At 35.9% G+C, this 15,009-nt stretch overlaps 1 protein-coding gene across 4 annotated transcripts in view; it reads left to right on the plus strand.

Annotated features, from left to right (window-relative positions):
• marchf8 (membrane-associated ring finger (C3HC4) 8) overlaps positions 1 to 15,009 on the plus strand; it is a 125,421-nt gene that overhangs the window by 84,425 nt on the left and 25,987 nt on the right. For all 4 annotated transcript variants that reach the window (XM_067385869.1, XM_067385865.1, XM_067385868.1 and 1 more), the window contains exon 3: positions 4,805 to 4,855. In XM_067385869.1, coding sequence (XP_067241970.1) covers positions 4,805 to 4,855 — 51 coding nt within the window. The remainder of the gene's footprint in view (positions 1 to 4,804; positions 4,856 to 15,009) is intronic.

Consider the following 15,009-nt stretch of genomic DNA (forward strand, 5'->3'; position numbering starts at 1 on the left):
TTTTTCTGTAGAAAGACAAACATAAATAGTGATGAAAGCCAAAATATTAAATGTCACAGATGTATATTTACTGAGTAATCCACTATTTTGTAGAGGGGGGTCAACATGACAATTTTCACCTGAGATTTTGGAGCCAAATTTGAGGGGTGTAAAAATGACTTTAGAAAGATGGCAGACATATAGCCTTGGCTGTGTCAAACAGTTCCTCAGGTTTCTATGGATCAAGAAGTCGCACGCTGATAGGAGCAGACAGAAGCCACAGAGACTGCTGCCATGTTCACTTTTTCACTCTTTAAAAGCTTGACAGTGTTATCAGAGGTTTATGTTAACATGCGCTCACTGAGATGGAGGGGCACATTATTTAAGCACTCTGAGTGATTTGTATATACCTCAAACTTCACTGTGCTGTTTTCTCTTCTAATCATCCCTGTCATATTACATTCAAGCACCATGCATGCATTTGTCATCTCATTATATTATCCGTGCACTCATGGCAACCTTGGAGTCTGGCTCATTATTCTGGATCTGCCCACACACTTGATGAAGCCTGCAGATCCATAACAGCAATGTATTAGCACTTAATTTCTACTGTTACTGTTTACTCAGCCACACACCTGAAGTGCTTGAAAACATTGAGCCACATATTCTGCATTTTATGACTATTTTTTTCGTGTTAGTTCATAGTTGAATTTGTTAAATTTTTTTAAATCATATGCTGCCATGTCCTGTTGTGTATTACCACCAAAAGCAGGACAAAACAGTGCAAATCGATTAACCCATACAGAACGTACAGTACAGAGTGTGATGTGAGCACCTCGAGCATGTGTATTCTCGTGTGGCTCAATGGATTGTGCCGCTCAGAACAATCTGAACACCGCTGTGCGAACCAGACTGCATTGCTGTGTGACCCATTTCAGTTTGGCACAATCTCTGTTATGAAAGCCTATGGGAACCTCAAATTACTTTAATTGTTGAAACCACATCAAGCTCATTGATGAGGAAAACAGATGAATTTACGCTACCCTTCATACAGTAGGTTTGGGGCCAGTAAGATTTATTTTTCTGAAATAAATTAATACTTTTATTCAACAATGATACATTAAAATGATCAAAAGAGAAAAAGATTTCTATTTCAAATAAATGTTCTTTTGATCGTTCTATTAAAAGTACCCAAAAAAGTGTCAAGGTTTCCACAAAAATATTAAGCAGCACAACTGCTTTCAACATTAATAATAATAAATGTTTCTTTAGCACCAAAGAATGATTATTGGAATGATTTCTGAATGATCATATGATACTGAAGACTTGAGTAATATATATATATATAGATATATATATATAGATATATATATTTTTGTGAATTGTGTACACCTTAAAACAATTAATATTAAGCCCGGAACACACCAAGCCGACTGTCGGCCGTCAGGCAGATTTTGTTCTTTGGCCGACTAAGTTTTCTCAGTATGTTCCGCACCGTCGGCTGAAGTTGGTCCTTTTTGGCTTTATTTGGGCCAATTCTACATGTAGAATCGGCATCGGAGCTCGTCGGTCAGTCGGGCCATCTGAGCATTCTGATTGGCTGTTCAACTACTGCCATCTTCTGGCATGGAAAGGCATTTCTTCTTACGCAGGCACCGAACGGACCTGCTACTTGGCCGTCGGGTGTCGAGCGTCGGTTTTGTCAGTGCAACTTTGGACCAAATCGCTGCTGACGTGAGCCAACCCTTGCCGTCTGCTTTTGTCGCCACTAATTCGCTGGAGTCAGCTTGGTGTGTTACGGGCTTAAAGTACACAATAAAAACAATTGGTCTTAAAGCTGTCGTAATTTACTCCCCTCATGTCGTTACAAATCCACTTTTTGACTTTTTCTTCAGTGGAGCACAAAAGGTGAATTTTTTAGAATATCTTGAGCATATCCTGATCCATTTCTAATAAAAGTGAATGGGATGAGTGCTATTTAGCTCCAAACTGACACAAAAAGTACCATAAAAGCATCATAAAAGTAGTCCATCTGATTCGTTTGCTATAGTCCATGTTTTCTGAAGTCAAACAACATTGTGTAATGAACCAGATTGAAATTGAATTTATTCATTGAAAGCTCTCAAATCAAATATGGTTTCTTTAGATGCTCCGCATCAGGTAGGAATACTTTGACGTCATTGAAGGTTGAGAACTAAAGATGTTTGATGTTACTGACGTCAAAGTATTAATTTAAAATTAACAACACATCCAGTTTCTAATAAAATATCTGTATAGAGATGGTGCGTCAAATACTGTACCCTTTAAATGTAATGCCATCGTTGCAAAGTACATTTAACACATGAACATATATTGATCAGAACTTGTTTGAATCTGAACTGATTCATGGAATGAATGTAACACAACCCTAATATTTTATCTTTTTATGGATAAGTGACTTATTTTGACCTGTTATTTTAACTGAAAATGTCCATCACTTTAGTGTGTTTGTGCAGTTGTATGGAAAGATGATGAACTGTTTTGATGTCTAGGATAGCTGAAATTCTCCTTAATAACAGAAAGACAGTAACCAGCAGGGATTTAGCACTGGGTCCCTCCACTGCCATCTCCATGGTAACAGCGCAGGGCTGGAGACATGAGTAAAAAACACAGGAATGATTAAAGATAAAGAGCATGTCCTTCTGTTGCTGCACATGCTCTCACACATATTGGGTCCTCACCATTACAGTTGAGTTCAGAGGAAAAACAATGAGCTCTCACACACGCACCCACTCGCTAATCATGGCACATTTTGCCAAGGGGCTCTTTGTTGCAGAGCTTTTCTCCGCCAAGCATTGATATTAGCACCATTTCTGCCTCATAATTCGCACAGGACTGGAAATGCTAAATGAGCATGTGCTAGTTTTCTTTTGTTCTAAATGTAATGCTGTTTGTTTTGAGGTTTTGAAGTTTTTTTTTTTTTTTTTTTTTGCTTTATAAATGATGCAAGACTAAAAACAGATTTTGTTTGGTTGACTCTAATGAAGCCTCTCAAGAACATGACTGAATCATTGTTTTGCGTGAAGAAAGACCATCTTCTATTAATTTTAAGACTTTTTATTTTGGCTTTGTGCCATGCTTTCGAAGAGAATTAACATTTTCAAATGATCATAACTGCATCTGGAAAAAGAAAAAGGAAAAAAAAAAAGTATACCCCGTTCAGTATTTTTTTAAAAAGGGAAATTAATACTTTTATTCAGCAAAGATGCATAAAATTGATTAAAAAAGTGACATAAGAACATTTATTTGAAATAGAAAGAAATAGAATAGATTTTTTTCAAATTACAGATCCTGTTAATTTGACTATATTCATCAAAGTGCTATAGGAAATTGGATTAGAACATGATGTTTTATCAAAAATGTTAATATGATATTAATGCTTGTAAGTGATTTTCTGTGTCTGCATTCATTCATTCGGCCTGTCTGTTTCAATGAGCCCTTTTTTTCCAGACAGAGTCTTACAGTCTAGAGCTTAGTCTATTTTTAACTCACATCTTGAAACAAGAAAAGAGTAAATGTGCCAAAGCCGGAAAACAATGACAATCTGTACACAAATAGTTGTAATTAAGTGTTATAAATTAGGAAAGGGTGTGTTTGCTCAGGGTTTTTCTGTTGTAGTTATTTAAGTCTAATCACAATTTAGCCACTGAAGAAGGAATGTCGGCAGAAATACAGATGCCTACTTCAAACTATAACCCAACTGATGTTTTTTTGTTGTTGTTGTTGTTGTTGCTGAAGTCAATACAATTCAGTGAAATGGTAAAATATCAGCCATTTCATCAGTCTATTACTATTACAAGCTTTTAATTTGCTTAAAGGTGCAGTAAGTGAATTCTGAGAAATACTGTTGAAAGTGGATCAGACCGAGCACCACGACACACTTGTAGCCAGCAGTAGGGGGCGTGAACACTCAAGTGGGTGATTTTAAGATAGACTGTAGAAAGAGAAATGGCTGAGAGACATTACAAAAGAGAACAGGTCAGAGGAATATCACTGAAAAAAGACAGGTTTTGATCAGGCAAGAGATTTTGGACCTGTGTTAATATTAGAACAGCTTTCCAGTGCTGGAGAGACCGAAGGCCTGAAAACGGATGCTAAGGTTGCGTTGTTTTTTGGTCCATTTGTGAGTAACATTGGTTTTGCTGTTTCACAAAACCTAGAGATGCTGTTGTTGTAATGTTAGCTATATGAACAGGACAGTTTTAAATGTCATGTCTGGAGCTGGTGTGCTGCTGGCAACTAACAACAAACTCTTTCTTATATATACCCTTGTGTACTGTCTGTTAATTTTTTTGTTATTTGTTCAACATTTTCGCTTTATTTTTCAGGAAGCCTTATTTTTCTGTGCTTTAGCAAAGGGGGGGGGGTGGCAATGGTTTGTTTGGGGTGATTTCCAATGTCAACAGTGTTTCTCAGAAATTGCTTACTGCACCTTTAATATTCACTATACATTCAGTATATTGCAGTTGAACAAATCAGTGTCTCAGTGTAGGATCAGTTGTTGTAATATACTGTAGCAACCCTCTTACATTACAGTCACAACTGACCTATAAATAATATAACACAGCAGGAAAAAACACTTTTCAATGCTTAATGGTGGAATTAACCACCTGAGATATAGTTAAATGTCATATAGTTCAAATGTATTATTTCCTTTCTGTGTAGGTGTATTTCCTCCTTGTGAAGATTACAATGTTATTAAAAAATGTTAGCAGTCATTTCCAGGATACTTTGTAAATGCTAAGCATTGTTCTCAAACTTTTTCTGCTTTTTCTCTCTTCCACAGAATGAGAAACCGCTTGGTCATTCTGCAAGCAGGTCCAGCAACATTTCAAAGGTATGAAAATCCATTTCCTTCCTCTTCTACTGACACAGAGCGAGTGGCTTAGCTTTCTAGGGGGTCTGCACCTGCTATCTAAAAATACTTTTCATTCTCTACTGACTTTGTTCTGTCAGGATTTGTAACAGAAATATATTTATTTGCCTGATGCAAAGAAGATTGGAAGGACATTTTGTCTGACCTAGAAGCAAGAAAAAAGTATAAGAAAATGTACGCTGGTTATTATTCGGGTCAAGGAAGCTTTGTTCTTTATTATCTAATCTTGAATTCCCATCTCATATTTGAAGGGACACCTGTTTATCTGTCTAATATTTAATGAATACCATGTGCCGCTACACAAATGAGAAATTAATGCTTGCAGGTGCTCATTCCCACTGTATGTATTTAATATAAATTCTTGCGACGCTGTTGTTGGAATAAACCTCTGTACTAAATGGAGCAATAGTTACTCTTCAATGTCTGTGCTACTAAACTGGATGTGTTGTTATTCAGGTAGCCAAGTATAAACATGTTGACAGTTTAACTAACTCCCACTTGCTCAGCAAGATTCTCCTCAAATTTTTGCCTTATGACAGTAGTTAATCTGAAATAGAAGACTGTTTACTATAATGCACCACAATGGCTATTGAAGCAATGTTGAGAATATAGTGTGTACTTGCATTGTCACATTTCAGAAAGCGTCATTAGGTAGTTAGAAGTGTTGGCGCTTATATACTATATACTCTAATGAAAAACAATGGCACTTTTAGTCTCATTTCTTGGATTGTATAATAATCACCTTTGTTTCACATTCTTGCGTTGCATAATGAACTGCATTTCGACACATTGTAAAATTCATCGATGAGTGTAATCACGTTTCCATAGCTATAACTGCTAGCATTCCTGTATTTATGTATGTTTTGGCTCTAATGATGTAAAAGTGTTCCTTTGGAGTTGGATTCCAACTAACAAAGCAAACTGATTTGTTCTCACCCTATTCAAATAAACCCTACCCCACATACATATTGATTTGACTATTTAGAGACATGGAGCACTGTGTTAGCCAGAGAGTTCATGTTGGAATCATGTCTGTCAGGCATTTTCACTCTAACATGGTTCTCTTCCTAGTAGTGGAGATTTACTGCACTTCTGCGTAACATTGAGCCTCTTAACAGATAAATCCTTCACGTGAACTAATAGATGTCAGGGTCACCTGTTCTGAAAAACGCTCCACTGGTTTAGCTCAAGACATTCAGCAGGGTTCACACTCAAGCCTTGAGTGCTTTTAGGCTGTTTTAATGTTTGGTTTGAATGCATGTTTCCATTTGATTCCTTATGGCCTCGATTCTCACGGCAAAGTTTTTTTCTTTAGGGATAAAAAGAAGTTTGAAATACCTTTTTCAGCGGTTTATCAGTTAGCAAACACCCCGGCACCGCCCACGGTGCTTGGACCGGCATTTAGATGAATATGTGCTGCACTCTTTCCTCACAATAACAAAATAAATGCACAACAAAAATGACAGGGGTGAGAAAACATCAGTTAAGAAAGCATCCGATCATAGCGATGTTGCATCAGCTCTGCAATTTGGCATTTAATTCACATCAAGTCACGCTTACAGTATTTATATACTACTTCATACAAAATATTGCTTTAAATCAAGCAGCTTTACAATATTAAGCATGAAAAAACAGTGTCAGTGTCTCTTAATTAAAATTAAATCTTCAATTTCTACTATAAAGCTGCCCTCCACAGTCCTGTGTTTTCATGTTTTTATGCGTTGCGTCTGAACTTGGACTAAACAGAAGAAATGAACCAGCAAAGATTTCCATGTAAATTAGGCGGAGCCTCAGAGCCACAGCTACTTATTACGTAATCGGCATGGACCAATGGTAGTTTGAAAGTGTTTTACCAGCCTGAGCAAACTTTTCTGGAAAGTTTGCTTTGGCAAGCTGTTTCAAACTCCCAGCAAAAACTTTGTTTTGGACTGATTTTGTTTGAAATGACGTCCCACCAGTTCTTCGATTTCGTTTGAAGTATATTGCCTTTATTTTGCACATTATAAATACAGAAGACACCATAATGCCAAATACAAACAGTACCGCAGTTCACATGAAGCTTACCTTATGCCACCTTTTGAAGTGTACGTGAACCATATTCCAGTTTTGATTGACTCTATACAGTGAATTCCCAAATGTTTGTTCTAATAATTGTGCTATTAGGAGTTGAATGAAAAGTTTGTCTTCATTTACTTTTAAATCCTTATGTACTGTAACACGTTCAATTGACTGTTTACATGCACATGGAGCATCAGGATGATCTGTGTTCATCCCTAGCGGAAATTTGTTCCAGAGCTCATTTGTCTCTGACAGGATAAATAATATGAGAGGTCCCACTACAGTTGTTATCAGTTCAGTGTCCGACACGCATTCATGCTGCATGACAAGGTTTTGACTGCTGAGAAACCCAAAGGGTCCTAATAGGGGTCCATGGGGTGTTCCTGTCAGCTCTGTCATTTCAGCCGCACATTAAGCAATCAAACAAAACAACACACTCAACTGATCCATGTCAGTGTTATTATCCAGAATCCTCCTGGTTGGGTTAATCTCCCCAGCCTTAAAGGGATACCCACATATGAAAACCTTTTGTTAATATTCATGTTGTTCCAATCCCATATGACTGACTTCTATGAAACCAACCCTCTACAATGCAAGTAAATCAGGGCTCGTTGACAGAACTGTCACTGTCCCAATCGGGCCAGTGATGCGTTGTTTGTCATTTGCACATGTTTTTAGGCCTTGCCAATTTAAACATGAAAGTGCAAGAAAATGCAAAAGATAACTCGAAGAAAAGGCCACGCCTGATAGCACACAAATACTGAATTGAGCTCTCTTTCACATCTTGCGCTTGAACGGACAATTTCACAAAACTGTCAAAATGCCCATCTTGGCGAGAATCCTAGTAAACATTGTTGCTATGTCTTAAGTGAATATTAACAGTTGAGAAAGTAAACGTGTGTAACAGTATATTGGATCTGTGCATTAGTCTTAAAGTGACAGCAGCCTAATATTCCTGCTGCTGTCTGTGTTTTTAATGTTAATCAAACAACAGACTCACTGTAAAAATATCACCCAATGATCTTGACTGAATAACTTTTGTAGCTTTTGATTACTTTATTCAATTTATGTACCTAATCTACAGTAGTACCTAACTACTGTTAGATCGGCAAGAAAAACTTGAAAAACACTGTTTATTTAGTTGGTAACTTTTCTATTGTTTATTAGTGTTTCATTATTTGACCTTATTTTATTACAGACTGTTTACTGGACTCTAATAGTGTTTGAAATTTATATATTATATTTATGTAGATTTTTTCATTTGCAATGTTCTTGCATTTCATGTAAAAAAAAAAAAAAAAAATACTAGCCAATGGCGACTCGAGCTTCAGTGTGTCCGTAGAGGGTTGGAGACATAAGAGGATATTTTTATGTTTGTTTTTTTTTTTTTTTGTCCATATAATTAAAGTCAATGAGGTTCATTGTTACTTGTACACTAATGTTAAAATATCTTTAGTGTTTTACAAAACATAAAATCAAACAGGTTTGGAACAATATGTAGGTTAGTAAAATGATCATTTTCAATTTTAGTAAACTAAAAACCTTTTTAAAGTTATTTTTTTCAATGTAAAAATACTTGTACATCTTAATATGCAGAGAACTTGACAGCAACACTGGCTAAACCAGTGGCGTGAGTTTGAGGAGGGAATGCCTGTCTGTCTAGGGGGACTGTGTAGATGAAATATACTTAGTTCAAGTATGATTTTAAAAGAGGGTAGAATGTCTTTGCTTTGTAGAGAACATCTGCTGTGAAGCCCTCTGCCTGTCACATCAAATGTCACATGTGAGTGATTGACAGACCTTTTTTATTGCAGCATCTGCGTTCATTTCCATAATCATTCTGTAGACATACGCCTCAAATTGTGCAGATGATAATGTACAAACAATTAGCTTCAGAGTTAATATGCTTCCATAAAATTGGTTCGGGTTGAACAGTCTGGAAACAAAACCTTGCTTATTTAAATGCTTTTGTATTTAGTGCTGATTATCATTCCGTTTCTGTACGCGACTTTTTCCTAATTTCCTTTTGATTGCTTTTTAGGCACAATCCAAAAGTTCACAAGCCTCTCAAATCCACTTCATTATAAAACATTCTTATACTGACTCCGTCACACTGGGTTTTTTATCATTTATGCAATAATGCTATTAAAGAAAAACCTTCAGTATGTAATCATTTATTTCCTCATACACATTAACAGACCAGGAACTGACCTTTATATCCGGAGATTCCATAATATGTTATCAAGTTACTAATGCAATCTTCTAATTCACAATATGTGCAATGGCAGTATGTTATATAAATGACTTCAAGTTGATTCACTATGTTTTATACCAGTGGTTCTCAACCGGGGGCAGGGACCCATTAGAGGGGGCCCAGCAAACTTTCAAAGGGGCCTCAAGATAAAGAAGCATTAAAGAAGCATTAAAATAAACTAAAACATCTACAGTAAAACTTATTTTTAGTTTACCAAAAAAAAAAAAAAAAAAAATCCTGAATAAATTTGAGGCATTCCCTACTTTAGAATTTTTAAAAAGGAAAATTATGTAATATAATAAAATCTTATAACTGTGTTCATTTTTATGTATTTTATGAATATACATTGTTCCATTTATGCCAAGATGTGAGAATTTTTTATTGTTATCAAGATAACCTTAAACAACTGGAAAAGTAATTGGGTCTTTGAATGTGGACAAAGGGGGGCACTGGGGTCAAAAAGGATGAGAATAACACACACTTTTATACCATGTGTCTTTTTTGAAACACAGATAATGACTTGTAGGCATGTACTGTAGGTAGATAATGGGAAACAGTAGGTGCTGAATATACGTTTAGCAGATACATTTGGCAGATACATTTACAGTATGAATATTTCATGGATTTGTTTGTTATTTTTGTTTGGCTTAAAACTATTTAGTTTGTTTATTAACTTTAGTTGTCTGGCCCTTTGCACAGTTGTGCTTCTGTTGTAGGCTGAGGAGAGGTTTTAGAGCGTGTAATCTTGGCCCAAGTTGCTAGGTCACTGTGCTCTGTGTGTCTGATGAATAGAGCCATGGAGAGAGGACAGCCTCCCAGAATAACACCCGTCACTGGGAGCTATTTAGCCCTCCAGAGGCGGATGGCACACACAGACTTTACAGTGGCTTTGTGGAGAGAGAAAGAGTTAGGAAGGGCTTATGAAGGCTTGCTGAGCAGTTTTAGAGACATGGGCTCACTCTCCTTCTCTTGTTATTCATCCTACATGTTCATTCTTTCTCCCATCTATTCTCTGATAAGAGAATTGAAGTCACAAACATTTACTTTGATGTTTGGGTGATGAAAGTTTCAGGTGATTGTCCTTTCAGATGGCCTTAAAGGTGCCCTAGAATTAAAAATTGAATTTATATTGGCATAGTTGAATAACAAGAGTTCAGTACATGGAAAAGACATACACTGAGTTTCATTACACATTGTTTCCTCCTCCTTATATAAATCTCATTTGTTTAAAAGACCTCCGAAGAACAGGCGAATCTCAACATAACACAGACTGTTACGTAACAGTCAGGATCATTAATATGTACGCCCCCAATATTTGCATATACCAGCCCATGTTCAAACATTAGACAAGGGCAGCCAGTATTAACGTCTGGATCTGTGCACAGCTGAATCATCAGACTAGGTAAGCAAGCAAGGACAATAGTGAAAAATGGCAGATGGAACGATAATAACTGACATGATCCATGATAACATGATATTTTTAGTGATATTTGTAAATTTTCTTTCTAAATGTTTTGTTAGCATGTTGCTAATGTACTGTTAAATGTGGTTAAAGTTACCATTGTTTCTTATTGTATTCACGGAGACAAGAGCCGTCGCTATTTTCATTATTAAACACTTGCAGTCTGTATAATTCATAAACAACTTCATTCTTTATAAATCTCTCCAACAGTGTGTAATGTTAGCTTTAGCCACGGAGCACTATCAAACTCATTCAGAATCAAAATGTAAACATCCAATTAAATACAATACTCGCATAATCTGACGTATGCATGCAGTATGTATGATGAACACTTTTTAAAGATCCATTTTGAGGGTTATATTAGCAGTGTAAACTTTGTTTATGCACTGTTTAAGGCAAGCGCGAGCTCTGTGGGCGGGGAGCGTGAGTATTTAAAGGGGCCGCAACATGAATCGGCGCATTTCTAATTATGCCCCAAAATAGGCAGTTAAAAAAATGAATAAAAAAAAAATCTATAGGGTATTTTGAGCTGAAACTTCACAGACACATTCAGGGGACACCTTAGACTTATATTACATCTTGTAAAAAAACGTTCAATGGCACCTTTAAAGGTGATTCATGTGGGGTTTTTGTTGTTGTTGTTGTTTCAATTTCAAAATACTAGTTTTGGGTCAGTAAAATTTTGTAAATAATTTTGCTAGAGGTTTCTGTGTGAAATATAATATTGTGAAATATAATTATATTGTATATTGTTTTGTATTGTATTGTATATTGTAAGTTTAGAATGGAAATATTTTATGACATTGTTTAAACTGTAATTTTTGAACAATTGAATGAATCCTTGCCGAATAAAACTGCTAATTTCTTTAACATTTAAAAACAAAACATACTGACCCCAAATCTTTGAACAGTATTAAACCTTCTCCTATTTTGGCTTAATGCGCAGTAAGTATTTTACAAATTTATAGTAAAAATGAAGAGATTGAAAAAGTGTAGGGCCAGAAACAAGTCCAAATAAATTAAATACACAAACTTCTTGTGGTGCGTAGATCAATATGTAATATTTATCAAAAATAGCTCAAAGATCAAAAAAACTAATAAGATCCACTCACAAAAAATGGGCCAAAAAAGCTCACAAGAATTTATTGTTCAGAGGCCAAAAATAAAGTGAAAAGTGCAAATTCTGCAAAACGTTTTTGGGATCAAGATGGCACTGATGAAGGTTTGATCCCTAAAACATTTTGCACACTTTGCTCTTTTTGCACTTTTGCCTCTGAATAATAAATTATTGTGGACAAATTCATAGTAAGCCATTCGAAGGATGATTCCTATGGAAAGTGTAAACATTGTGCATTGTTGGTGCTATCAAAACATTGCTCTGTTTGTTTTGAACATCCCAACCAGTCCAACATACTAATGTTGGCTTAGTTTGGGTTGGGACTATTCACCTAATTTGAATCGGCCAAAAATTGCTCATAGCATCTGAAGGCTATATACCAATAATGTTCTCCCTAAACTGCATCTGTGCACTTATGATGTTTTTCCTGTGCTGACCACAAAAACATTCAAGTCTCAAAAATATGTGGGGAAAAAAGCTAGAGATTTCTTGAATTGCTGGCTGCCCATTCAATTTAACTCTGACATGAGTGACAGCGACTGTTGGCTACGCTGTGTAGGCATGTCTAGAAACTTGACAAAGTTGAGTTCAACTTTATGCAAATCACCAGCAACTTGATGGGGCGACTACCAATGGGAGTGAAGTCAGTTGAGATTGTGATCCATCTCCTATGAGACAATCGAGTGGTGTGAAGGTATTCGTAAGACACTGAAAGAGTGATTTTACTGTTCATCTCTGAACATATTAAAATGAAGGGAAAACGTATCAGAAGTTCAGTTTTCTCAATGTTTGATTTATGTATTGATAATTGTTCATATTGTTCATGATATTATGATGCATTTTGCACTGCTGCAGTTTATATACAAACAATTTCCCCTGCATATTGATATTTAAACCAGCTGTTAACAACTTGACTAAAACCATATGCATGATGGGCCTTGTTTATAAAATTTCTGATCTGCTTTCAGTAGCACTTGTTTCACTGGTCCCCCAAATGTCGGTGCCATGTTCGTAATAGAGAATAAATGATTTTCCATTATCTCTGAATAACTCCCATAGTGTGGGAAAAGACAAGCTGTTGGCCTCCACAAACAAGCATTTTTTGAATGTGCACAAATGTACTCACAGGTAGATTGAATTTGCACATTGTACTGGAGGCAAATTCCATAACCGCCAGACTATTTTCCCTATTACTAGCATTTTTGCTCATGTGTCGACACTCGCAAGACTCTCAAGACTCTCTTTCCAATTTTCACCAGTCAGTATGTGGTTTTGTCAAGGGTTTGTGTTGTTTTTGTTGGCTGTGTGTGTTTATCACTTCAGAAACACACACTCTGTCAGGCTTGAAAATACACCTTATCTTGCTGACTGGGGCTGCATGGAGCCTGAGTGACTCACAGTTAATCACGCTCACACTGTCGTCACAACTGTGCAACATAAACACATTTGACACTTTCCACTATTGTTAAAGCATTAGAAGGACACAGTTTTTTTTATTTCTTGATAACAATATATTTTTTTAAATACCAAAAAATTTAATTTTACAACTGTGGCACCAAAAAAGTGATGTTTGTTTTTTTTATATTTATTATTATTATATTATTATTATTAATCTGCAAATCTATTTACTTGTCTATGGAATATTTAATTTTAATGTTTAAATTGGGCTTTAAAATGATGAACATACATATTACAATTTGGGAATGGGATTGCAAAAAATGACATAAATAATGAATATAAAATAAAATATTTATTTTGACCTCCTGAGGCAGGCAGTTTCTAGGCCCTATTAGAACTGGGCGAAATGGCCAAAAATGTTTTTTTTGGCTAAATGGCAGTATAGGGTAAATAAAAAATGAAAATAAATAAATAAAAACAAAAGCACAGGCTAAATGTTAACTGGTAAGAGAAACACACATTCACTCATCTGAGCCTAGTACCTAGTAGTTACATTACAGTAACTACATTTGATTAGCCTATCCCATTACAATAGTCACTTTACAGTTACTGCTGTCATAAAAATACACTTACTTGGAGGTTTAAAGTTCTACATATGACACGTTTAATCTCCAACAACAAATATTTTAGCAAAATGTATATTTTAGTCAGAATTATTGCGCTCCGTCTGTTTGGCTCGCATGCACTAGCTGCGCTCATTCATTGAAGTCTGTGAAGTTTTGCGGAGACTCGCTTGCAGAATATTGTTACTCCTTAAAAAAAAAAATAACTATTTGCGTTGCTTTTTATGGAAAGTAATGAGTAATTTGAGGAATACTGAATCTGTTTTTGTGCAAGTGAGATGAGTAAATGCCTGCTCACATTTAGTCTAGAACTACTGTACAGTAACCATCATGTTCACACAGCGCATACAACGCCTCGGCACTCACTCACGATTCCCCTCAACATGGAGACAGGAGAGGTGTCAGTCAATAAATTGTAAAACAAAGTAACTTTCTTTACTTATTTGAAAAAATAACTTTAAATAACTTTGTAAATTAAAAAAATAATGCGTAACTTTACTAGTTACTTGGAAAAAGTAATCCGATTACATAACTTGTAATGCGTTAACCCCAACACTGCTAATATATGATACAAACTCAATATACTGCCCAACCCTAGACCCTATTTTGTACCCATAAAATGTTTAAAAATGTTCACATCTTCAGTTCCCGAGTTACAGCCTTCATAAACAGAAAGGGTGTGAATGGATGTGAGTGCGAAGCATATGAAGTCATGGTGAAGTGCTAATGTAAAGCGTTCACTCAGGCATACTTCCACATTTGTCGTGCCTGAAAACACAATATTATTTCCTAATAGTTTCTTGGAACATTGTTCATCAAAGATTTGAATTTTTGTGACACTGTGTGTCAGCTTGTGTGTTAGTGTGTGTTTTTGTGGAGGGCAGTTCCGGACACTCTATCCTGTATTGATCCCTGTCAGGCTCAGGGCTATAAATTCTCTGTTCGTTACAGATAGAATCGATAGGTAATTAGTCTGGAACATAAATGATGGAATCAAACATTGTGCATGCGATCCATGCTGCTTTGATTCGAACGCCCAGGTAATATTAGTTTGTTTGTGTGTGTGAGAGAGAGAGAAGTTTAAGGGAAGGATATTGCTTTTGTCAAAAGTTTTTATTTATCTTTAATGTAAACTTTTTTTTCCCCCACTTTCTTTTTAAAATCTTCCATTGACTCCAGTGTTCAACATTTTAAAAAGAACTA

This window comes from Chanodichthys erythropterus, chromosome 5, assembly GCF_024489055.1.
Source record: "Chanodichthys erythropterus isolate Z2021 chromosome 5, ASM2448905v1, whole genome shotgun sequence".
NCBI classification, from domain to species: domain Eukaryota; kingdom Metazoa; phylum Chordata; class Actinopteri; order Cypriniformes; family Xenocyprididae; genus Chanodichthys; species Chanodichthys erythropterus.